This window comes from Culex quinquefasciatus, chromosome 1, assembly GCF_015732765.1.
Source record: "Culex quinquefasciatus strain JHB chromosome 1, VPISU_Cqui_1.0_pri_paternal, whole genome shotgun sequence".
Classification (NCBI taxonomy): domain Eukaryota; kingdom Metazoa; phylum Arthropoda; class Insecta; order Diptera; family Culicidae; genus Culex; species Culex quinquefasciatus.
In genome coordinates this window covers 80,019,043-80,042,372 of record NC_051861.1, presented here as the reverse complement: position 1 = coordinate 80,042,372, position 23,330 = coordinate 80,019,043, and the positions used below count along the sequence as shown (strand labels likewise).

The 23,330-nt window shown below is 42.4% G+C and overlaps 1 protein-coding gene and 1 long non-coding RNA gene across 5 annotated transcripts; one reads left to right on the top strand and one right to left on the bottom strand.

Annotated features, from left to right (window-relative positions):
- Window positions 1-2,190: 2,190 nt before the first annotated feature.
- Window positions 2,191-3,244, bottom strand: LOC6037153. The gene is made up of 3 exons (XR_005279122.1): window positions 2,970-3,244; window positions 2,356-2,866; window positions 2,191-2,294 (listed from the first exon to the last, which is right to left on the bottom strand). It is a non-coding gene; the product is annotated as an uncharacterized LOC6037153 (long non-coding RNA).
- Window positions 3,245-7,733: 4,489 nt separating this feature from the next.
- On the top strand, window positions 7,734-22,865 carry LOC6039049 (forkhead box protein K1). Of its 4 annotated transcripts, XR_005277497.1 has the most exons (5): window positions 15,119-15,264; window positions 17,955-19,922; window positions 19,984-20,318; window positions 21,544-21,646; window positions 21,719-22,865. XR_005277497.1 is itself a non-coding variant. In XM_038255918.1 (4 exons), the coding sequence occupies exons 2-4, from the start codon at window positions 18,049-18,051 to the stop codon at window positions 21,880-21,882; spliced, it is 2,373 nt and encodes a 790-aa protein (XP_038111846.1). In that variant the 5' UTR covers window positions 7,734-8,086; window positions 17,955-18,048; the 3' UTR covers window positions 21,883-22,865. The 4 variants fall into 4 exon arrangements, 3 of the variants coding, with proteins under 3 accessions (XP_038111846.1, XP_038111840.1, XP_038111851.1); XM_038255918.1 differs by lacking the exons at window positions 15,119-15,264; window positions 21,544-21,646 and adding an exon at window positions 7,734-8,086; XM_038255912.1 differs by lacking the exon at window positions 21,544-21,646.
- The last annotated feature ends 465 nt before the right edge of the window (window positions 22,866-23,330 follow it).

Here is a 23,330-nt window from a genome sequence, read left to right as displayed (position 1 = left end):
GTAATTTATGTTGTTTCAAAGAATTGAATCTGTTTTATTTTTAGTTTAGTGTTTTGTGATATATTGCTTGGATCGTCAAGAAAAACTTTGTACTATTTTGATATTATTATTGTTAAATGTGGAGAAATTCAAGTCAAAAAAAAAATCAAACCATCCACATTAACGACCCCCGGGTCTTTTGTGGTCTCTATTGCAAGTTTCTGCTCGAACCTAGGAGTCCGAAGGCTTGAATGGGGAGAGCACCCAAACCTCTTTTACTCCAAGGAACCTTCCACCCCAGTGTTTGAACTGACGACCTTTGGATTGCGAGTCCAACCGCCGCCAGCGATTCCACCGGAGTAGGCTTGGTTTGGTGTGTTGTTTGTACTTATGGCATGGAGACGACTCCTACACCTGGAATGACTTAACGGCCTAACAACCAAGGCCGGGACCGACATTTTACTTCCTCATCCGATGGAAGGTTGCAGCAGATGGGAATCGAACCCAGAATCATCCGCTTACAAAGCGGACAGCGTAACCATTCGGCCACGCACTGCCTATGGGGAATGGTCTGGAGAACACTTTTCCCGAAGAGAGCATATGGATTCGTTGTCCCTAGACCTGGCGCATCGGCAAACAATCCGAAGTCTCCGGAATCAACGGTTTTCCCTCAAAAAGCATCAAATTTTCCTTAGCATGCTATGAAAGCTCGATGAACACCGCGACGCCATACGTCAGGGAGCTACCACGTGGGTGAGAAACGGCTGGAATATTCAAATGCAAACCTTCTGTTAATTAGAAAATGATCATTTCGAGTAGTCCTGATATTATTTAGTCGAATTCATCTTTGCATAGCAAATTTGTATTTTTTTGCAAATATTTCAACCACGTGGTAGCAACTTGACGTATGGCGTCGCGGTGTTCATCGAGCTTTCATAGCATGCTAAGGAAAATTTGATGCTTTTTTAGGGAAAACCGTTGATTCCGGAGACATCGGATTGTTTGCCGATGCGCCAGGACTAGGGACAACGAATCCATATGCTCTCTTTGGAAAAAGTGTTCTCCAGACCATTCCCCATAGGCCTGACCATACCAGAAGTTGGCGCGTGATTTTCCCCAGACCTGTAAGAGCGTTTGAACAAAAAGTTCCAATTTCCCGTAGTAATTCCCATGTAAACTTTAACCCTGATGCGCGCAGCCAGTTTACAACCAAATTAACTGATATTTGGGCATGCCCTACAAGGGGAACCATACTAAAACTTGATCTGAGAACTTTTTGAAAAACGTACCCACCCGAGGGGCGTGACATTGGCCTTAATTAATTAATTTTTGCGTTTAATATATTAAGGAATTAAATTTCTCGCGTCATTTGATATTTGACAGCACCACACCTGCTTTGAAAACTTTGATTTGCCTCGTGTCACTTTCGCTCGCACAACTGTCAAGTTTGTTTTGATTTAGGTTTAGAAAGAAGATACGTCGCGGGCTAGATTTTTTTTATGAAATACTTGGGATTTGAGGTTGTTGCCATAAATCTTTGGCTTCGAAACTCAGCCAATGGAATGGCATCGGCTGAACGACTGGGAGGAGTGCACGAGGATTTGGTCCGAATGTAACAGAGGGAGGCGAGGTTGCAGCTGGAACTGAACGTGTTGACGACGCCGAGCATGCCAGACCCGCCGAGGTCGCAGTGTCCGACGCCACCTCCGGCGATGCAGCAGCATTATTGGGAGAGTTTGCAGCAGCACCATAGGCGGGGAGCAAAGTAAGGAGGGGATTTTGAACGATGGAAGATTGCTGATTAATTCTGTGTTTGTTTTAGGTGGTTTCTTAGTCGGTTTTCCGCCAAGCTTCCCGTTGTCTAATCCGGTTTAGATGCGCATTTGTTCGGTAGACGATTTCCTGGCATCAGCCGCCGTCGACGATTCCAGTGAACTTTTCTCCACCGTTTAAAATGATTCCCCCGTTGCACCTGCTCCAGAACCAGCAACAGATGCAGCACCATCGTGGCAAGCTGAACCGATCCGTGGAGTACGAAGTGTACGCGAATCTGACGAGCGAACGGGACAAGCAGTGCCAGCTGGTGATTCAGCTGTCGCAGCAGAACAAGATCACACCTTTCTAGAACGATTACTTTTTTGCGTGTTCCCTGCTCGGAACTTGTGTTGAATAGTGATTTTTATTTGCCCATTGTTATAAATAAATACAAGCTATTTTATACCTTAGTTTATATTTCAAAGCAAATTCATTCATAAATCGTGGACCGGCCTGATTTGGAACGTTTGTCTCTTTAACGCCACGTAGATGAAGGTGGCCTAAAAGAATGCAGCAGTGAATTTAATCATTGGAGTCCAACTAAATCAACTTTTATAATACCTTCTCGTTGAACTCGGACTCACCACCGGGAAGCACCTACAACTCCGAGATGGCCTAGCCAAATTCTACTCTCGAACGTATCGGGCTCGGTGGACGTTTTCGTATCGCTGATCGGGTACGATCCGCACCGGCAACGTTAGCGGCTTCCAGCTCAATTGTCGGAATCTCCAGACGGAACTTGAACTTTTCGTTTCGACGCCGTTGTCGCAAAACGCCTGACTGCAACTGGGAGATGCACACCTGGCTCGGGAGGAGGCAGTACAGAACATCGTCCGGCGCGTTAGCGAGTTTGGGAGTAGATCGACCTCTTCCGTCGCAGTCATTTCATCGTCTACCCACTTGCATCGTTCCTGTATCCACCGTCAAATCCTCCGTTGGCCCGGTGATCATGCCAAAGTCGTTCTCCGGCAGACGGTAATCACGAAAACTCTGGGACCATCATCGTTAAAGGTTTGCCGACGGGAAGGCTGACACAACCACTTTCCGGAAACTCATTTTGTGGCAAATGATCCTGAAACGAGTAAGTACACAGAAAAATAGGAGCAAACCTGCCGGATTATGCCACGTTTCACCGAAGTTAGTGATACAATCACCTGCCGCAATCAAACGCTCACCTGGGGAAACAAATCCTACTGCAGGTGCTGCTGCTGATCCGGGTGTCTACTGCAAACGCCGTCGCGACTGTTAGCAACCACCTCGGTTGTAGTTATTCTTGCGATCGATGATGATGATGATGATGATGATCGCCGCTGCCTCCAATTTTGTAATAATTTAGAGTCTCCGCTGCCGGAATGTCCACCGGAATGTTCTCACGATGGACCACCACCAGGAGAAAACATTCCCGTAAGACCGACTTATCGGCGCCAAACAAATTGCACCAAACACAACAACAACACTCGCAATGTCAAGCTGTCAAATCAATGTGGTGGAAAAAGAGGTGGCGATGTTTTGATCGTAAACAAACGTTAATTTCTCGTTAATTAATTTATTTTGGCAGTTAATTAATTAAATAATTAAATTTTTTACTATTGTCGCGCCCCTCGTACCCACCTTAATATATACACTGAAAGAAAAGCACATAGTAATATCACATGTTTTACACATGAATTTGCCCCATACGACTTGGCATGTGAAAGTAAAGTGAAAATCCCTTGAAAAAAATCTATCGCACGAACCGGCAAATCCAAATGCAAAACACGTTAATTTGACATGAAAGCTCACATGACTTTGGAATGATATGCACAGGAATTTTAAATGATTTTGTAGTATAAATGGGATGGTTTTCCAGTGAAATTCATGAGTTCTGAAAGTGCATGTATAGTTTTCTGCATATTAAAATAGATTTTTTGTTGCGATTACAAATAAACTTTATTGCACAAGTTTTAATACATTTTTTTAAATATTTGATATAAAAAACAATTACAAAAAGTTCAAACACAACCAAACGGACCATCGACCTTTTTTGGGAATTTTCACGAAGGGACCATCCATAAACCACGTGGACACTTAAGGGGGGGGGGGGTATGGCGATTGTCCACGATCCATACAAAAAAGGTTTTTTTTGTATGGACAATTGTCCACGAAGGGGGGGGGGGGGTAACAGATTCCCAAAAAAGTGTCCACGTGGTTTATGGATGGTCCCGAATTACTCTCCATAAAAAAGGGTGGAACTAAAGGTATACTAAAGGTATATGCAAAAGATAGTAAAAAAAATATCTGGAAAAATCGAGGAAAAATAGTATACACTGAAAGAAACTGACATAGCAAAACCAAGTGCTTTTTCACGTGAGCTCCTCAAAAATTCGGCACAACAATTTCACATGCTTTTCCTTTGACTCGATTATGTTTAACATGTCACATGGATGTGATATTCATTTGAAATCAGCTGATGGCAAGCTAATCCTTTTTCATTCTTTTATCGCAAGGTGTTCATTTCAGATTCACATGAATTTCACTTCGATTTGCCCCATTTGACTTTTCCCATAATTTCGAAGAAAAAAACACCTGAGATTGAAATGTAGGGTAGGGTAGTCATCAATGAGACACTTTTGGTTTTCAACTTTCAACGATTTTTCTATTTTTTTCATTAGCATGTTTTAATGAGCTTTTAGTTGCATTATCTTTCTTTTAATGTGTTCTAACATTGACCACAATATGAGATCGATCCGACATCTACAGCCAGAGTTATCCAACAGTCTCATTGTAGACGCACTTGGCAGGAACAATGAGACAGCTGGGGAACAATGAGACACTTTACGAAAATCAACATTTTTCTAGCAGAACATAATGTTTTTGTATTGTTCCATTGCAGGTGACTTGCCTTGAACATTTTAGAGCAATTTTGCCAACATGAAACTTTTAATAACAAAAGTTACACTAAAAAGTATTGAAATTTTGTAAAATCCATGTATTAATACCAAATAACTTAGTATTTTTGGTTAAATGAATTTGAAACTCTATAAATATGCCAAAAATCACTTTTGAGTCATGTTTTGAAAGATTTCCATCGATTTTGAATAGTTTATTGAAGAAAAATCAAAGTGTCTCATTGTTACCCATGGGCTGAAATGAGTGGGGAACAATGAGACAGCCCTGGATTCTGAGTTTATTCTAAATTTTGGCCAAATCTAATGAAAGGACATTGTAGCCCAACTTAATCCCTATGGAACGTCGAAAGAAATTTGAAGAAATATTAGTTTTGGTGTAAATGGCAGCCTACGAGCGAAAAAGTAATTTTTGTCCATAATTTACTTTTACACCCCAGAATCAAACATTTATGAATTACTTTTCAAGGGAGCGTCCATAACCAAAGCCACTAATATGGCAGACGTGTATCCAGTAGACACACCTTTCCCCCAAATATGAGCCTGATTGGTTGAAACTACGACTTGTGAGAGCCATTTTATCATTGTTCCCCGTGTCTCATTGATGACTACTCTACCCTATAGGCATTGAACGGTGTTCGGTAAAAAAATTTCATTCGTATAACATGGCGAAGAACGACGGACGTGCTCAAATCGACGAAGTCGTTTCTGTGAACAAATTCATATTTGTTTTTGGTTTTAAAATGAATGTTTTCGTCTAATAACTTGTTGGTAAGTAATAAATTAATGAACCAGTTCGAATTTGCATAAATATTAATATTCTTCGTGTTTTTCAGCAAATCATGATCGAAGTGCTGAACGAGATGGTTTCCTATCACAGTGCCTTTAGCCACTCGATCCGGATAATCAAGGTCGATTCGGTGGGGGACTCCACTCTGGAACTGTCGAGCCCGTATCAAGCTGTTAATCAAATCCAAGGTCCGGTTTCCGCAGCTGCAGCGATACCACCACAAGCGCTCCTGGAAGCTGTTCCGTCGCCCGTGCACCTACTACGAGAAAACTGTGCCGCCGACGCCGAACTTGTTTTTTTTTAAATTAAACCCTTTAATGGAGAGTTATACGTGAAAATATGTAAAAAAGGCCATCGGTCCGGTTGGTTTTTTGTTTAAATAATTTATTGGAGTAATCTATTTAAAAAAAATACTTATTGTGCAATAAAGTGTGTTTGTAATCGCAACAAAAAATCTTTTTAAAAATATATATAACTATACTACAATTTCAAGAACACATAAATTTCACTAGAAAACCATCCCATATACACTACAAAATCATTCAAAATTCATGTGCACATCATTCCAAAGTCATGTGAGCTTTCACGTCAAATTAACGTGTTTTACATTTAGGTTTGCAAGTTCGTGCGATTGATTTTTTTTTCAAGTGATTTTCACGTGACATTTACATGCCAAGTAGTATGGGGCAGATTCATGTGTAAAACATGTGATATTATCATGTGCCTTTCTTTCAGTGTATGAGGGTCAGATCCTTGGATAAACAGGGTTTAACAAAATACACAAAAAAATCAACTCAAAATTTTGAGTTGTTTCAGTTGGTTTTAGGGTCTGTTTTAACAAAAAATCTTCAAGTGACAACAACAAAATATTTTGTTGATTCATACAGGCCTGATTTTTTTTTTGCGTGCACCAATACCAACGGACCAACTTTCGCCGTAAACGAAGTACAAATAACGCGCCGTTTTTGTTCGTTACAGCATTGCCAGATATTCAGAAAAATCAGGTTTTTTCAGCTGAGTCACAAGTTTATATATTGAACATTTCTGGACTTATTTTTGATACGGTCCAATATGCAAATGTAAACATTGAAAAAATCCTGCTAGAACACCGTTACCGGGCCGGCCCACTCTCGCGAGTCTATTTTTGTAAATGCCTGGTGAGGTGAATATCAAAATATTGCGTTTATAAAAAATACAACAGCTTTTCAGCCCATTTTTATTAAGTTTTGAGTTAAGGTGAAGCCGTTGATCATTTTCGAAGAAAATTGATCATCACTATAAAATATTCTGTATTAAATTCAATTTAACGAATTTCAGCACCAAAATGAATCAGCATGTGCCGGTTGTTCCCATCTTGAAGCCATTGAAGGAATTTTTGATCTAAATCAATTGTGCTTCAAAATTTATATAATTTTGTGACACAGTCATTGACGTCCTAGTTGGCAATTATTGATTAATGACGATTTCCATAACTTTACCAGGAATGGGCTAATCGTTACCAAAAGGAATCAGCATGTGTAAAGCACTATTCTAAACAATTTGTTGAAGGAATTTTGTCAAAATATTGAAAGCGACGCAAAAATTATATCTTTGAACGAAAAATCATGACAATGATGGAAGTCTTCACGTTAAATAAAGACTTAGTTTTGCCTTCCGTCGAATGGGGATCTAATTTTGGCCAGGCCTAACCTCGAGGTTAGGTCATTTGCTCAGTCCTGGTGTAGGAGTCATCCCCCTGGCAAAAAAAAACATGCGTCGGTAGAGTCGCTGGTCGGCAGTTGGACTCACAATCTAAAGGTCGTCAGTTCGAATCCCGGGGTGGATGGGAGCTTCGGTGTAGTTTGGATTGCCTCACAGTTTAAAGCCACCAAGTTTCGAGTAGGAATCTCGCCAAGGTAGTCCCAGCAGGATTCTAGCTAAAAGATCTGGATATTCTTACAGCAGAAATGTTCCAACGTTCTAGCAGGATTCTGGCCAAACCAGCTTTGCTAGAATATTTCATGACTAAGGTAAAGCGAACAATTTGATTTGTTGAAAAGATTAATAAATTAGTTCATTAGTTTTAAAAAACTAAGAACCGAAATCAGAACTAGCCAAAGAAATAACGGTTATGTTGAACAACAAATTTAAAAACTCACCACGGACGAAACTGCCATAGCAGACATAGCACATACTTTTCCGAAAACGTACAGAGTTCTCAGGGAAAAGATCTGCCATCGCTGACGCGGGTTAAAAAAAACAAAAACAACAATCTGCCAAAACATCTCAGATCTGAGCCTGGCAGCAGCGTGCGTGCGTGTGTTTACATTTTCCGCATTTTCCTTTTCCGAGTCGTGAAAAACGCTTTTCATCGCCGATTTTCCCATCACCAGCGTGTTTATCGAGCCCCTTTACGCCCGCGTAGTGTGATTTGAGTGGAATTTTCGCGAAAAACGAGCGAATTTTGGCAGTGTTTTGCGGTTTTCTTCCGACAAACTTGAGTGCATGTGCTTTTTTTCGGGCTCGGTTGCCAGCGAACGTAAACAAACAAACAAAAACAACACACCTGCCTGCTTGTCTGTGTCCCGCAGAACACAGTTCGAGATCCGGAAGCTTGAAATTCTCGTGCAAGAGTGATGTAAGTTTGCGTTTTAATCATTACCTAATTAGACGATATTAAGATCCCTTAGATCAGGAAAAAAAAAACTTTGATTAAGAATTTGGTTATTTTTATCGTATTTAATCTAAGAAATGTGTGTGCTTTTCTTATCCATATGGCTAGCCGTTGTTGCATTTTGCTTTGTCTTTAAAAAAATGTTCTGGGGAACAGCATGTAATTCCATTGAAAATCTAATGTTGACACAACAGCGCTCCTACGTTGAATTTAGTCTTAAAATTAACCTTAGATTGCTTACTTAATTACACACAACGATAAAGCTTATTTTTCTGAGCACAATGACACTTTGTGCATGAACAAAGAGTCTAAAACTGATTTTTAAATTAATTTAAAGAAAAAAAAGGATCGCGGCCTTTCTTGACAGAATGTGGTTTATCAATTTTTCGTTAGACACTTAGGGGAAATATACCCATTTTAATCACTCTAAGCCGTTCGACCAATTCTCACCACTTTTGCCGTTTTCCGTATCAACAAAGTAGAGTTGCTTGCTCACTTTTATTTGAGCAATTTATTACTTTGGAACAGTCTAAAACACTTTATGAAGGCGTGATCAAAGTGGCCGATAGGCCGATAATAGAAATAGGCTGAAAAAGGGTATTAGGTTTTACGCCGACTCGGTTTTGAGGTTAGAAATGTGACAGCTTGGCTGCACTGTTTACTTTTTTTGCACGTGTTAGGCTTATTAGGTTTTACACCATGACGTCATTTGACAGCTCGTGTGCACTGTTTACATGGTCATCGTCGATTGTCGACGATTTTCCCCGAACAAAATCGACGAGCGCGTCGAACTGTGCTAAGTCTATGTAAACAGTGCCCTCCTTGCTAACCTCCAAATCGAGTCGGCGTAAAACCTAATTAGGTTTTACAGCGTGACGTCACGAGCGCACACGCACACACATTTTTACTGAGACACACGTGCAAAAAATGTAAGCAGTGCAGCCAAGCTGTCGAATTTCTAACCTAAAAACCGAGTCGGCGTAAAACCTAATAGTTCCCCTAGTTTGTACCCCGTTGATTTAATAAAGTGACGAACTGTCACTTTTTACTCGGGACTCACATTTACTATCAAAACAAACGTTTGGTAGTAAGTGTGAGCTCTGTGTAAAGAGGGTTTCAAACCATCAGGGTTTCAGTGTAGTTGATTTATCGCAATATGACAGCCTGCCGATTTTTTTTGATTTGAAAATCAAAATAAGGGATCAGAAATCATTCTCTGACATGCCTTTTTTCGTTGTACCGTCAACAGGGGTGACATTGGGTCTGGAGGGTGAAATTGAATTATACAAATTTATACATTTTTTGTAAGACTCAATCTCACCCGTGATGATTTTATGTAAAAAAACGTTACTTAATCCACCTTCAGGTGGTTGGTGCCTTCCTCTCATTTAAAGTGATTCCAACCCCCCTAAAGTGTCCACATTGTTTATGGATCTTCTCAGTGATGAGTAAAAAAACAGACTACCTACAGACTTTTTGTCCAGATTATACAGACACCGCCTTTGAGGAAAATGGCATCCCTCTACACGGCTTTTTCGTGGCGATCAGACGGGACCATTTGAGGTTATGTAAATTCAGACCATTTTTTAAACTGCTTGTAATTTTAGATATGTAAGTCAGATCTTGAAAATTCTTAATCCACAAGAAAGGTCTTTTCATATGCTTTCTAAAAATATATAACATGTGAGGGTTTCATGAAAAATCCACCCTTTTTACCATAATTTTAATTTAATATGAAACAGTTTTTTTGACATAACTTTTTAAATACATGAAAAAACTGCATGAATTTAAATAGCAACTAAGGGGACGTTAAGACGGATCGATTAAAACCATTCCGGCCAAAATTGGTTGAGCCTGTGACGAGATATTCCAGTGCCATTGATTTGGTACACATGTCTACATACAGCCAAACACACAGACATTTGCTCAGCTCGTGATTCTGAGTCCATATGTACAAATGAAGGTAGGTCTAGGAGGTCTAATTCAAAAGTTCATTTTCCGAGTGATTTTATAGCCTTTCCTCAGTAAGGTGAGGAAGGCAAAATAGGAGCCTTATCAACCTTTTACTATCATATTTCAAAGCAAAACAATTAAATCCACATTACTCCAATTAATGGTTGAGGAAAACTTAGGAAGTTTTCCTTATCAAGATCAAATTTAATGCACTTTTAATCAAAATTTCTATTTTGACGCACCATTTCTCATCAGTTTGATTGCACAGCGGTATACGTACTTCGGAAGGAACCGATCAAGAAAAAAATGAAATGGGAGCGTTCTTTTATTACGTAACGCAGTTGGCGGTCGAAGCCAGTGTTACTTTTTCCATAAATGCAACTTGGTGGCAGCCAAAAGAGCGCTGGAAGAAAAAAATAACTAAGCTGAAAATAGAAAAATGGGCGTGGCCCAATGCATTCTCGTCAGACCAGAATACAATTGGGAAATATTTTTGTAAAATGCTTGTAAAAGGAATACAAATATCGTTTAGTAAAAATTCAATCAAACAGAAATGCTCACAAAAAGCTGCTCTAATGGTTGGTGTACTTGGGGTTAGAAATTTCAAGGAACTCTCCAGATTATCCAGCATCATCCAAACACGCCACTTAGTAGGATGGGAATGGACATATTTCCTGTAGTCTTCCGAATGGGACGTTTTTTCTTGGAGATGAGAAAAAATGATGCTGAACGACGGCTCGTTATAGAGCTAAACTTCGTCGTTTTTTGAAGATTTCCTTTCTTTCTCGCGCAATATTGACATTATTATTCTTCGTTGAGCCCTAACTCTGTTTTCAACAATAGAACGGTCAACTCATTTTTTTTACCAACAAATCCTTCTTTACACAAAAAACAGTTCAGTAACACCCTGATACGCACGCCGTACTAATCATTACGCAAAGCCACGCAGTTCAAATATTTATGTTTCCATTTTACTCCTAAGTCCTAACGCTAGAACAGTCTTTATCACGTTCGCAAGTGCTAAACTAGTGTAGCAGTACTACGTCACAATCAGTCGAGCGGCTTTTTTTTTGTTGTGCTTGATGTAAACATAGGCGATTACGCCGCCGCCGGTGATTCGCGTCTTCATAATATAAATATAAATCGGAAGGTATCGGGGCGGCGCTGAAGGAAAGCATCGTCCACTTTCGCGTTCCGCAGATTAATAAATATGCGGTGAGGAATGAAATGAAATCAAAACTGGCGTCCAAAATAGAATTGAATTTGTAATGTTAAACTTGTTACTAGGGGAGTACTCGCTTTAGTTGCCTGGCGAAAGGAGTTGTTGGAATGGGAAACAAAAAGCTTGCTGATTCTATCGCCGGAAAAGCTACCTTTAATAGGACTTCTTGGCAATGTTTTCATTTATAAAAGTAGTAGGGTTAAGATGTCTTGGTTGTATTTATTAAAAGGCCTCTTCAAACCTTTAACATTAAAAAAGTTTTTTTTATATATACTAGGATGGGTACGGAATTTGAAAAGTTCTCAGATCAAGTTCTGGTGTGTTTCCCCTTGTAGGGCATACCCATAGGGACTCTCACGCCAAATTTCAGCTCATTTGGTTGAAAACTGGCTTGTCTCAAGCGAGTTCAAGTTTACATGGGATTTACTATGGGAAATTTTGAATTTTCGTTCATTCGCTCCTACAGGCCTGGGGGAAACATGTAGAAACTTCTAGGATGGCCAGAAATGAGCGGAATCGTCTGGAGAACAACTTTCCCTAAGAGACCAGGTCGATTCGTTCAACCCCCATCGAGCTCATCGGCAATACATCCGGGGTTTTCGGAACCAACGGTTTTCCCCAGAAAGCATCAAATTTTCCTTAGCATGCTATGAATGCTTGATGAACAACGCGACGCCACATGTCAAACAGCTACCACGTGGACTAGCATCGCCTATGAAAAATGACTTTTTATTACTATTGAACTATAGAATTAACATTTATGGTGATCCTGTTACTATTTAGCTGTATTCTAAACCTCCAAATAAGAAAAAAAACTGTTATGGTGCAAATTTTACAATCACGTGGTAGCTGTTTGACATGTGGCGTCGCGTTGTTCATCAAGCATTCATAGCATGCTAAGGAAAATTTGATGCTTTCTGGGGAAAACCGTTGGTTCCGAAAACCCCGGATGTATTGCCGTTGAGCTCGATGGGGGTTGAACGAATCGACCTGGTCTCTTAGGGAAAGTTGTTCTCCAGACGATTCCGCTCATTTCTGGCCGTCCTAGAAGTTTCTACGTGTTTTTCCCAGGCCTGTAGGAGCGAATGAACGAAAATTCAAAATTTCCCATAGTAAATCCCATGTAAACTTGAACTCGCTTGAGACAAGCCAGTTTTCAACCAAATGAGCTGAAATTTGGCGTGAGAGTCCCTATGGCTATGCCCTACAAGGGGAACCACACCAGAACTTGATCTGAGAACTTTTCAAAATCCGTACCCACCCTAATATATACATTGTTTTGAGCTTTTTATTTGTTCTACAAAAAACTTAAGTTCTCTTATTTTATGTTCTCCTTATTTCATTTTTGTTATTTCAATTTCCACACGCAGAAAAATCTGATTGTGAACTAGGCAAAATGTTGGGTACAGCTGCTAAACACGATTGTCATCTCGAGGCCGGCAAACATGTTTGCCAAATTCAACCTAACATGTTTGTGGTTTCAACAAACATGTTTGTCATTGCCATGGCCTGACATGTTTGTAAATATAATAATCATTTGGGATGATTTAACAAACATGATTGTTGAATCAAAGATCAGTTTTATGATGATGACAAAATCTGGATAGCCTTTTCTTCTTCTTTTTTTTATTTTAATATGTAAAAAGAAATGTTAGGTTTATTGAAAAGATTTATTTCACTATTTTCACTTATAATTGCAACACATTCTGGAGAATTCCGGTCACACTTATTTCACAATCATTTTCCTTTGACGCCGACAAGAAATATCTGCTGCTGGAGACACGGTGCACGTTACTTAAAAAAGGAACTTCTGAAATAATCGAAACCCTTAGGAAGACAAAATTACATGGCTTTTACCTCATTATATCCGGACATAGTTTCCTCCAGCCTAGTTTTATGACACAAAAAACGACTGGAACAGAACAATATAAGGTTTATTTATTATTTAATTAAATACCTGATACAATACACACTTACCTATTTCGTAAACATCCCCAGAATTCCAAATTTTTCACTTCGGCCATCTTGTTGGATTGAAAACATACACTGTTAATTTTCCTAACACGTTTAAATGAGATTAGCTTCAAACAACAAACGTGTTTGTCAAAACGGCAAAATGTTGGTCGAACCCGAGGTCGAACCGAAAAACGGTGATTTTCGAAATGATAAAATGTGTTTGTGACGCCTACAAACCGTGATAGTTGTTTTTAATAAACTGTTTTGTTTATTCAAACTTACACAATTTTTGTGCGTGCATTTATCTTGTAAAGTTTTATTTGTTTACGATAGTATTAGGCTAATTTTATCACATCCTTGTCTTGTCTTTTTTGTTATTTTTTTCATATTCTAACAGTTACTTTTTCATTTTTTATGCTTCCTGAACTAGAAAGATAAGAGACTATTAAGCACCAGGCTAGTACGGAGCTCAGAAAGAGCACAAAACTCCATATTAGTGTGATCCAAATCCTGATAACCCTCGGTGCTTCCCCCTTAAAATCAAAGATTGACCCATCACTAGGGTTGCGTGCTTTTGGCGTTTCTTACAAGGGTCCCTACAGAGTGTGAACAAAGATTTCTTGGCGCTTTTCTTCACCCTCTTTGGCTTGCTTTCGCTGCCGCTGCTGCCCATTTGATTTTTTTCTTGACCGGTTCCTTCCGAAGTGCGTATACCGCTTTTGGCAAAACTATGTTACACTGAAACCCCGTTGGTTTGACAACAATTGTTGTCGAACGGGGTCACTTTTTAGTTTTACCACAGACAAACAGACGTGACTCTCCATACAAATTATTTTTGAAATCCATCGTCCTTCATCAAATCTCCAAATCACGGCGACGTCAGCGCTGCCTGGTGAGCTTATGCCGAAGCTCAGCCCAAACACACCAATACAAACCCATTACTGTCATGTGTCATGTCAGTGTATGCGTGAGACAATCAAGCCTTAACGATTGTAAACATTAACAGCTAATTCGAAAAAATGTTGTTGTTGCTGATCATCAGTAACAAAACCAAAATAAATAAATCAAGACCGACGGCCGAAAATTACGGTGGGTCGGTTTCGTTTCCGATGGCAGAACCTCGTGAGGCAAATCATGTGGCAGCACCTGCAGCGATGCCCTCGCTAGTCAGACGCTCATCTGACTCTGACCGAAACTTCCCCAAATTTGACCCGCAAATTCTGGATAGTGGATTACCGTTGGATTTTCTGAATTTCATTATATTTTTTTTGTTTTCATTTGCTGCCTCACACGTGCTCACGCTCAACCTAAAAACAAAAAAAAACACGCATCACACACACTGAGAAAAGACGGGCGAGCTGTCACGACAGCAGCGCCATCATTGCCGGGTAAGTGGATGCCGAAACAAAATTGCATTTGAAATAGCCGTTTTTGAAGGACGATGGTTCGGCACTCGAGTGTCCCGTCTGTTTGTCTGTGGTTTTACTTTAAAGCATGTTTCTGAGCCAAAACTTGAGTGAATGATCTGCCACGTGTTCACCGTCCGACATGGAGCGTCGTAATATTCAGCTAGCCGTCATAGCATACTAAGTACAATGCGTACATTTGAAGGGTGAATCGTTGATTCTGGAGACACCGGACGTCGATCCAATGCGCACCTTGGGGACAGAATGGACAACCCTAAATCCTTCTGGAACTCGAGGTATTTACGGTTCTTTCACTGTTTAGAGACCGCTTTACAAAAGAGGCAGATTGGGCTTAGTTTTGTTTTTTTTAACGCAGTCCTACGCCAATCGCATTTACTCAAAGCTGGCTGTCACTCCTTTTGCCTGTATTCGTGTGTTGAAAAGTCAGTGGGGCTGGTCGCTCGCGTGCGTGTTTGGTTGCTTTTGATTGCTCCTTTTTTAGCTGCAGTGCAGTGCGTGTGGCTTCGCAGTCGTGGAATCGGCCGGAAAAGTCGCTTTTTTCGCTGTGCAAGTCGCCGGCCCCGGTGCCAACGGTATCACTTCCGGTGAGTTGGGGTGTGCTGCAGGGGTGGACGGTGGAATCGCTCGCGGGGCGCCCGATTTGCGCCGTTTTGGACGGATTCGAAGGGCGGTGATGGAAACCTGAGGAGTTTTCAACTCTGTGATTGTAAACAAAGCAAGCTCTGGATTGCTGTCGTCGTCGGGCGGTGGCGTGTTTTTGTTTGCAAAGCAAGCTGTGTTGTGCAAAATTTTCGCTGCCAGAGTGGAAAATATCGGTGCCAAGGAAAAACGTGGTTTGCGTCGTCGGGAGTTTTATCGATTTTAATTGCCCGGATCCCAGGTGCGACTGGGTTGTGTAATTTTCCATTCATTCTAACCTCACCGCCAGCAGGCAACCATTCACAGAAGTGCGTGTGTGTCAAGTTGCTACCGCTTGCGTCGCGTCAAAGTGACCTCTGGGAGGGCGCCCTCAGCAGGGCAACCAGCAGAATGTAAACAAAAACCGGAAAGGGTTTCTGCGAGCATTATCGATTTCTTGCTGGCAAGTGCGAAAATGTTTCGTTTGTCGACGCCGCCGCACCTTAATAAGCTGCGGAAAGTGTCATTAATAGTCTTCTTGAAAAGCATTCCATTTCGATGAGCGAGAGAAGTAGGAAAATATTTTAAGAACGCTCACTCAGAGCAACCATAAACAAAACACAGAAAAAGCGCAAGCTGCTGCTGCAGGCCGAGCCGCGAGGGGTTGGCTGGTGGTCATTTTTCGTATTATTATACTATTGACCCTCATTTGACTGATTGTACCAGGGTATAATAGTATCGCGTAGTATAGTAGTGTGTACGAGGCTCTCCCTCTCATTGATAGTATTTTAATTCTGACTTTTTTTTTTGCTGTCTGCTTATCAGGTCACACGCTACTGTTGTGGACATGTTGCGCCGTGAGTGCAAATTATGATCCTGTTGAAATATTAACTCGTTGTGTGCGTGTGGCATCCACTCGATTAGCTCAAATTTAATAACTCAGAAAATGCTGCGGATTTAAACTTTTTTTCCTGAAGCACAGGCTTAACTATGTCTGTGGCAAAAGGATGTTTACCCAGTTGTTTACTGTGTATTGCCTACTTCTCTATTGTAGAACTGGCTGGTGGAACCAGCTTGTTAATTTTTGATCGCCTTATCGAGAAATTGAAAGTTAGAGTTTGTGCGTGCAACATTAAGTTATTTTTTTTGTAAACGCCTTGGTAAGCTTCACAGCAACTTCACATAAAGTTTAACACCATGTTGCGATTTGACAGCTCGATACGACTATTCAGACTTATGTCCTGCTTTGACTATTCAGGCGATTGTTCATGCCGCATATAAAAAAGTTTTATTTTTTGCACGGGCAATTGTCCACGAGAGTGTGTCGGTCTTTAACATTATTTTCCAAATTATTATATTGAGGTATGCTGCCCATGATCGCATAAATGTCCCATATGCATTTCCATCACTTTTGAGTTATTGATGCAGTTTGATTCAAAATCGTGTGCTCTTTCAAATTAGCCTATAACATCCAGTACTTTGCTCTAGAAATCAGGAGAAAATCCAGTTTTTTCGTGAAAATTTAACACGTAGCCTTATGTGTGGGACAAACTTCAAATGCGTTTTTCCCAGCTTGCTGTTTTTTGCATATGGGACATTTATGCGAACATGGGCAGTATGGTGATCACATCTTTGATCTATGTTTTTCGTTGATATGTCTCTTAAATACCTAGCGGAACAAAAGATGCGTTTCCCAAACACAGACGTGAAGTTTAAGTACCTGTTCTTCCTCAGCCAACCGATTCCCAAGTCAAAATTATCATTAGTAAAAGGATTAAAGGGGAAGATGTTTGGTGACATCCACAAATGACGTAGTATTTTATCGAGAATTTTAGACCAATTTTCTCGTGCAAAATCATGGAGATTGAGGCAAGCCGTGCGCGTCGTGAGGTTTAAACTATTTAACTGTTGAAAATTATAGTTTCAAATGGAATTTGAGTTTAAAATTATGATTGTATAAGAAGTGGGGAGTTTTTACGGTTTTAGAAGCTAAATAAAAGAGTCGTTTTGGTGGATTTGCTGTTCCGGAGAATTGTCTGTTCCGGTGGATCTCTGAGCCGGCCGAAGGATTTTGATTTTGAGTTGGCAGAAATTTCCAGTTGGATTTACTTGCTCAGTAACTTTGGTTTCATTAAAGTTAAGCACTGTTTTCGAAGTGCATACTGTTGTGTTTACTGATTATTATATACAAATGTTCTTGTAGTTGAAGACAATTTTGTAAGTTTGTTCCAGTTGATTTTCTTATATTTTACTACTAGATTTACGTTTTTTACGATGCTATTTTTTTGAAGTTTTTGCTTTGAACATAAGATGACTACTAAGACTTGGAAGATTATAAAAGTGGCTAATCCACCACTTAGTCGAGTAGCAATCGACAACTATACACTCCTTTGTACCTAATTACGTGTTTGGTAAACATTAACATTGCGCCCAAATAGTATACATTCTAGGTACTTGAAGTTTACGTCGGCGTTTGGGAAGCTATAACATACTTGAAAACTCTAAGCATTATTTTAAAACATTTAACTGTTTCATAAGTTAAACTATCTGAGCTTTGTATTGAACGTAGGGAATGTGTTGGAAATCCTAATTATTACACAGTCTTGAAATTTCACAAATAATTGTTGCTTTTTCCTTGTTTTTTTTTCTCGACCAGATTCACGCAGATCACCTCACTTTGTCCGATTGTGTCTCTAAATGCAGCATAACTAGCAGAGTGACAAAGGCAGCCAGCAGCAATCACTCCTAGAATGACCGACAACAACAACTTCCACATCCCGCAGCATGTCATCAAGCAAGAGCCGTCGGCGGCGCCGGGTTCGTCACCCTCGCAGCACCAGTTCCAGGTGTACTACTCCCACCAGCAGCAGCAGCAGCAGCCACTGTCCCAGAAGGGCCCGCCGACGACGACGTTGAAGGTGATCGAATCGATGGACTCGCCAACGTCTTCGTCGTCCGTGTCGGTGGCGGGGTTGGACTACAGCACGCACCATCACCACCCGCAGCAGATCATCGAGTACGATCCGACAAGCGATCCGAACCATCCGGTGAACGTTATCATCGAGCACCAGCAGGTGGTGGAAACTCAGCCATCGATCGAGCAGCAGGAACAGAGCGTGATTGAGGCGCTCTGCCAGCAGGCTCACCAGAATCGGCTCCAGCGGAAGCGGTTGCGGTTGGACAATCAGCAGCCGCAGCAGCATGAGAACAACGGTTCCGGCTATCCGAGCGACGAGGACGACGAGGAAGACCCTCGCCGGAAGGTGGTTCACCACGGCGCTGGCGCTGCGGCGGGTCAAGAGTCCATCGAAGAGCAGGAGCAAAGTATTATCGAGGCACTCTACCAACAGCAGCAGCAGAACCAGTTGCGAAAACAGTTGATCCATGAACCCGCCAGCAACCACCAGCAGCCGCAGCAGCACAACCCGCCACTCCACCATCCAATGTTGGCCGGCTTCCAGCATCGGCACTCGTCCACGCCACCGTCGCGGTCGATTTCGCCCTCCCAGTCGCCGACCGTTTCCGGCACGACCGACTCGGTCAGCTCACGCATCTCATCCGGACCGGCGTCGGCTGCTCAGTTGCAGTCGCACCACCAACTTCCGGCGGCGGCTGCCCTCTCGCTGGCCAACATCAATCAGAACAATTTTATCGCGCGACTCATCAGCAAGGACAACATTCTGCTGATATCGGAGGATCTGATCGAGATCGGACGCAACTCGTCCCGGGCCCAGGTGGACTTTCACGTCGGTCGGAACAGCTTCGTGTCGCGGAAACATCTGCTGCTGCACCACGACCACACCGACGGCGAGTTCTACCTGTCCTGCTTGAGCAAAAACGGCGTCTTTATCGACAACGTGTTCCACCGGAAAGGTGCCGAACCGTTCCTGCTGCCGAGAGTGTGCAGCATCCGGTTTCCCAGTACAAACATCAAGATTCAGTTCGAGAACCTGTACCACAAAAATGCCACCGACGGCCCGCGGGACCTGTTGGAAACCATCGGTGGACCATTTGCGGCGAGCAGTAGCAGCAACCTGGGACTTGGTGGTCCCGCGAGTGGTGGCAACAACGCCGGAAACATCCACCAGGCACCTTCGTCGAACAGCAACAACAGCAGCATGTACGCTCCGCTGAAGATCTCTATCCCGCCGGAACCGCCCAGTTCGTCGTCTTCGATGGAACACATCGAGATGAGCGGGCGCATCCGGGACAACGGCAAGAGTCCGTACCCGTCGCCAACGGGAACGATCAGCGCGGCCAACAGCTGTCCGACGAGCCCCCGTCAGGGTTATCACGATTTCTCCGCGTACAGCATGGTCGGCGTCGGCGGCGGTGGACCGGGTGTGCTCGGTCACGACGGTGGCGGGGGCGGCATGGGGATGCTCAGCGCTGGCAACTCCAGCTTCAACGACTTCCAACCACCCGCCACGTCCCAGTCGCTCGAAAACGAGAAGCCACCGTACAGCTACGCCCAGCTGATTGTGCAATCGATCTCGGCCTCGCCCGAGAAGCAGCTCACGCTATCCGGAATCTACTCGTTCATCTCGAAGAACTACCCGTACTACCGAAACGGCGCAAACAAGGGCTGGCAGAACTCGATCCGGCACAACCTCAGCCTGAACCGGTGAGTACTGCACGAAAGCGTCCTCTTTTGATTTAACGTGGTTCCTTTCTCGTCTTTCCAGCTACTTCATCAAGGTGCCCCGGTTGCAAGACGAACCGGGCAAGGGCAGCTTCTGGCGGATCGACCCGAACAGCGAGCTGAAGCTGATCGACCAAAGCTACCGCAAGCGGCGCCAGCGGGGCAGCCAGTGCTTCCGGACGCCGTACGGCATGCCCAAGTCGGCGCCCGTTTCGCCCACGCCGATGGACCCGATGGCCGAGAGCCGCGAGGGGTCGCCCATCGACGAGGAGCTGCTGCTGCAGTCGGCGCCCGGTTCGCCCGGCCAGATGGTGGCGGCGAACGCGTACGTGCACAGCAGCACCGGCACCAGCGTGGCCGGCCATCCCGGGCAGGAGGGTGAGTGGCGCGTTGTGTGGTTTTGAGTGGTGTGGGGGGTAATTCGCCAATAGCTGAACAAATTGGTAAGGTTCCCAACTAATTTTGAGTTACAGTTAGTCAACTTACACCACACACTGAGGACAATGGCAATGACGGATTTACTACTGTTGTGAAGAAAGGCAAATTCAGCTAGACCGTTCGTTAGGTCATCACGATACACGAAGCTGGGTTTCGGTAACTTCAAGGTGATAGCTCCACCTCGAGACTATGTAGCGCTGCTTCAATTCAGTCCCATACTGAAAACACAGGAATTACGAACTATCAAGAACGAGTATACGGATTTCAGAGAAATCTGACCCCGCGATCTGTGACGCGAAAAGAAACCGGATAGTGTTGCGATGACAGATATCTCTGAAAACTCAATAGCGATCCGGAACAAATTCAAATTCGCAGCTTCGACCAGATGTGAAGACTGAGGATTAGAGGCTAGTGCTTCAACTATCAAATCTTCAACGTGCATTTTTTTCCCACAAGGAAAAATGTAATGCCGAGAAGGATGCGTTCTAAGCGAAGCTGTTTGTGGTTAATGGGTGGCCCCGAAGGTTGGATTAATGCCCAATGTGGGGAAGACAAAAGATCTGCTGGCAGAAGGAACCAAGTCCCTTAGGGCTCGCACAGAACCGAGAGTGACGATTGACGGGGACGAGTTCGAGGTTGAGGTGACGTTACGTCGGACAACAACTGCAACAGGGAACTTCGGAGGCGCATTATCACCGGTACTTGGGTTTACTATGGACTCCACAAGACCTTAAGGTCTAGTAACCTTTCCCGGCGTACAAAGTGCACCATCTAGGTAACGCTGATTAGATTGTTCGTTCTCTGTGGAAACAATGTATGGAGGAGAAGGATTAACCACGAGCTGTTACATCTCTAAGGCAAGCTAACCAATTCGGTTAAGTTGGTGTTCAAATCAGTAACCCAGACAACTGGCAACGAATCTAGAGACAGCTCATGACCTGAAGGCTGTTGCACAGGTGCTGTAGAGTGAAATACGACACAGTAGACAGTTAAAAGAACAAACGACTCGCTGATCAAGGTTACCAAGTGATATCATAGAATACTTCTCAATCTTTCAGTTACAGCATTGGCGAATTACTGTTCAAACCACACTGATCCTCTGATTTGTCGTCTCTCAATTTCATCGCTTTATTAATTTTGTTTTGTTTTCCCATTCTTTACTCAGAACACAACAACTATTCAATGGTTTAAGTTTGCTTTTTTGTTGTACACGTCGTTTCTAGAGACCTAAATAGCATTTATTTGAACCCCATCTTCTTCAGTCCAAGGTTTGTTTCTTTCTGATTCTATAAATTTTGAAGATTCAATGCAGATTTATTAACACGCAAACTTTTCTTCAGTTCAATTTCCAGATATTCCCTCAAAGTCATCCACCAAACAGCGCGGCGTCTATCCGGAGTCGGCCAACAATGGTGGCGCCGGCGGTGGCAACAGGTCCGCCATCAAACAACAACCGCAACCGTCAACAGCCCAGGTGGTGGCCTCATCGACAGCAAATCTGTAGGTACAATCGTGCGTAACCAAGCGCGCAGTGAGATTTTCCACCTTTCTTTTTACAAACAAAAAAAACAAAAACACTCTTACAAAAAAAAACTATTTGTATGGTAAAGATATAAACAAAAAAAACAACAATTCTATATATATTATTACTAACAGTAAGTCCAAAGCGCGAACAAGCCGCTACTGTGTTCGTATGTAATATTGTTTTAGTGCAAGAATCAAACCTGGCTAGAGCAAATAAATTGGTTTGTAACAAACAAAGAGAGCGGAGTTCACAAAGTAGAAGAGAAAGAGCACCCAACCACACACGGTCACCACACGTGCACCTTCTCAGAGTAGAACAAAACAAAACAAAAATCTATTCTTTCAGTAGAAGTGGTTTGTAGTTGAATGTATCGAGCGTGTAACAGGCTAACGAAAAGATTGTATAAAATGTCGATGTTGTTGCTTTTTAGATAAAACTATAAAACAAAACAAAAAAAACTCTGGTCCACCTCTGTTTGTCCGCCCGCGGCGCACTTTCTTCGGTGAAATGGCTCTCCGTGCCCGTTGTTTCCACTTTTTGAGAGTGGTAAACGCGAGCGGAGTGAACAATAGCGAACCAAACTGTCAAGATTTCTGGAAACGATCGTGCACACCCACAGAAGCAAAGTAGCAACAACATCTGCGCAAAAAATACCCCGAAACCGAGTGTTGTTGAGTAGGAATCAAAACCACACAAACAAACCAATACACACACACACAGATAGACTAACAAAATGTTTAAGCTTAACGAACAAACTGATTTTAAGTTGGAAGTAGCGAAAAAGAATCGCCACCGAACTCATCCATCCACATCCACACAGACACACGCGTGCACACTGACACAAAACACTCTTTCACATACACACAGAAGGAGGAAGAGGCAAACATGAGAAAGAGCGACACACACACACATTCATGCATCTGGAAAGTCGATTGTTATTATACTGTTGGGTTCGTGATGTCTGACGGAGTCTTTACTGGTCTAATGCGTAACCGAAAGCCTTGCTTATTAAAAAAAATAGACTATAGTAAAACAAAGATTAATTCCCAGCCTTAATCGAGAAATCTTTACTTCAGAACGTTTGTAATCGTATTTTTTTCTTCTCTTTAGATTAAATACTCTGTTGTTGTTTAAGCATTCTTCCCCGAGCTCAACTTAGTCCAACGAACCCTCTCTGCGGCAACCTTCGCGCAGTAGGCCTGGCTGCCTTAACGTTTGTGATGTATCCTTGCATTTTAATGCATTATCATCCTTAAGGCTACCAACTGTACGGATTTTTTCCTTACCATACGGATTTTCGACCCTCTTCGCGGATTTTTAACAGGCCGGAATTTTTGTAGGGATTTTTCGCATAATACGGATTTGTACAGAATTTTAACAACTTTTTAAACATTGAATTTCTTTTTTTATTTGATCAAAGCTTTTGT

What these genes read in the sequence shown, in the direction of transcription:
- LOC6039049 (XM_038255918.1), top strand. Translation starts at nt 18,049, where the DNA reads ATGACCGACAACAACAACTTCCACATCCCGCAGCATGTCATCAAGCAA. An exon ending in CACAACCTCAGCCTGAACCG is followed by an intron (nt 19,923 to 19,983) that starts GTGAGTACTGCA and finishes TCGTCTTTCCAG; the next exon opens with CTACTTCATCAAGGTGCCCC. An exon ending in CGGCCATCCCGGGCAGGAGG is followed by an intron (nt 20,319 to 21,718) that starts GTGAGTGGCGCG and finishes ACTTTTCTTCAG; the next exon opens with TTCAATTTCCAGATATTCCC.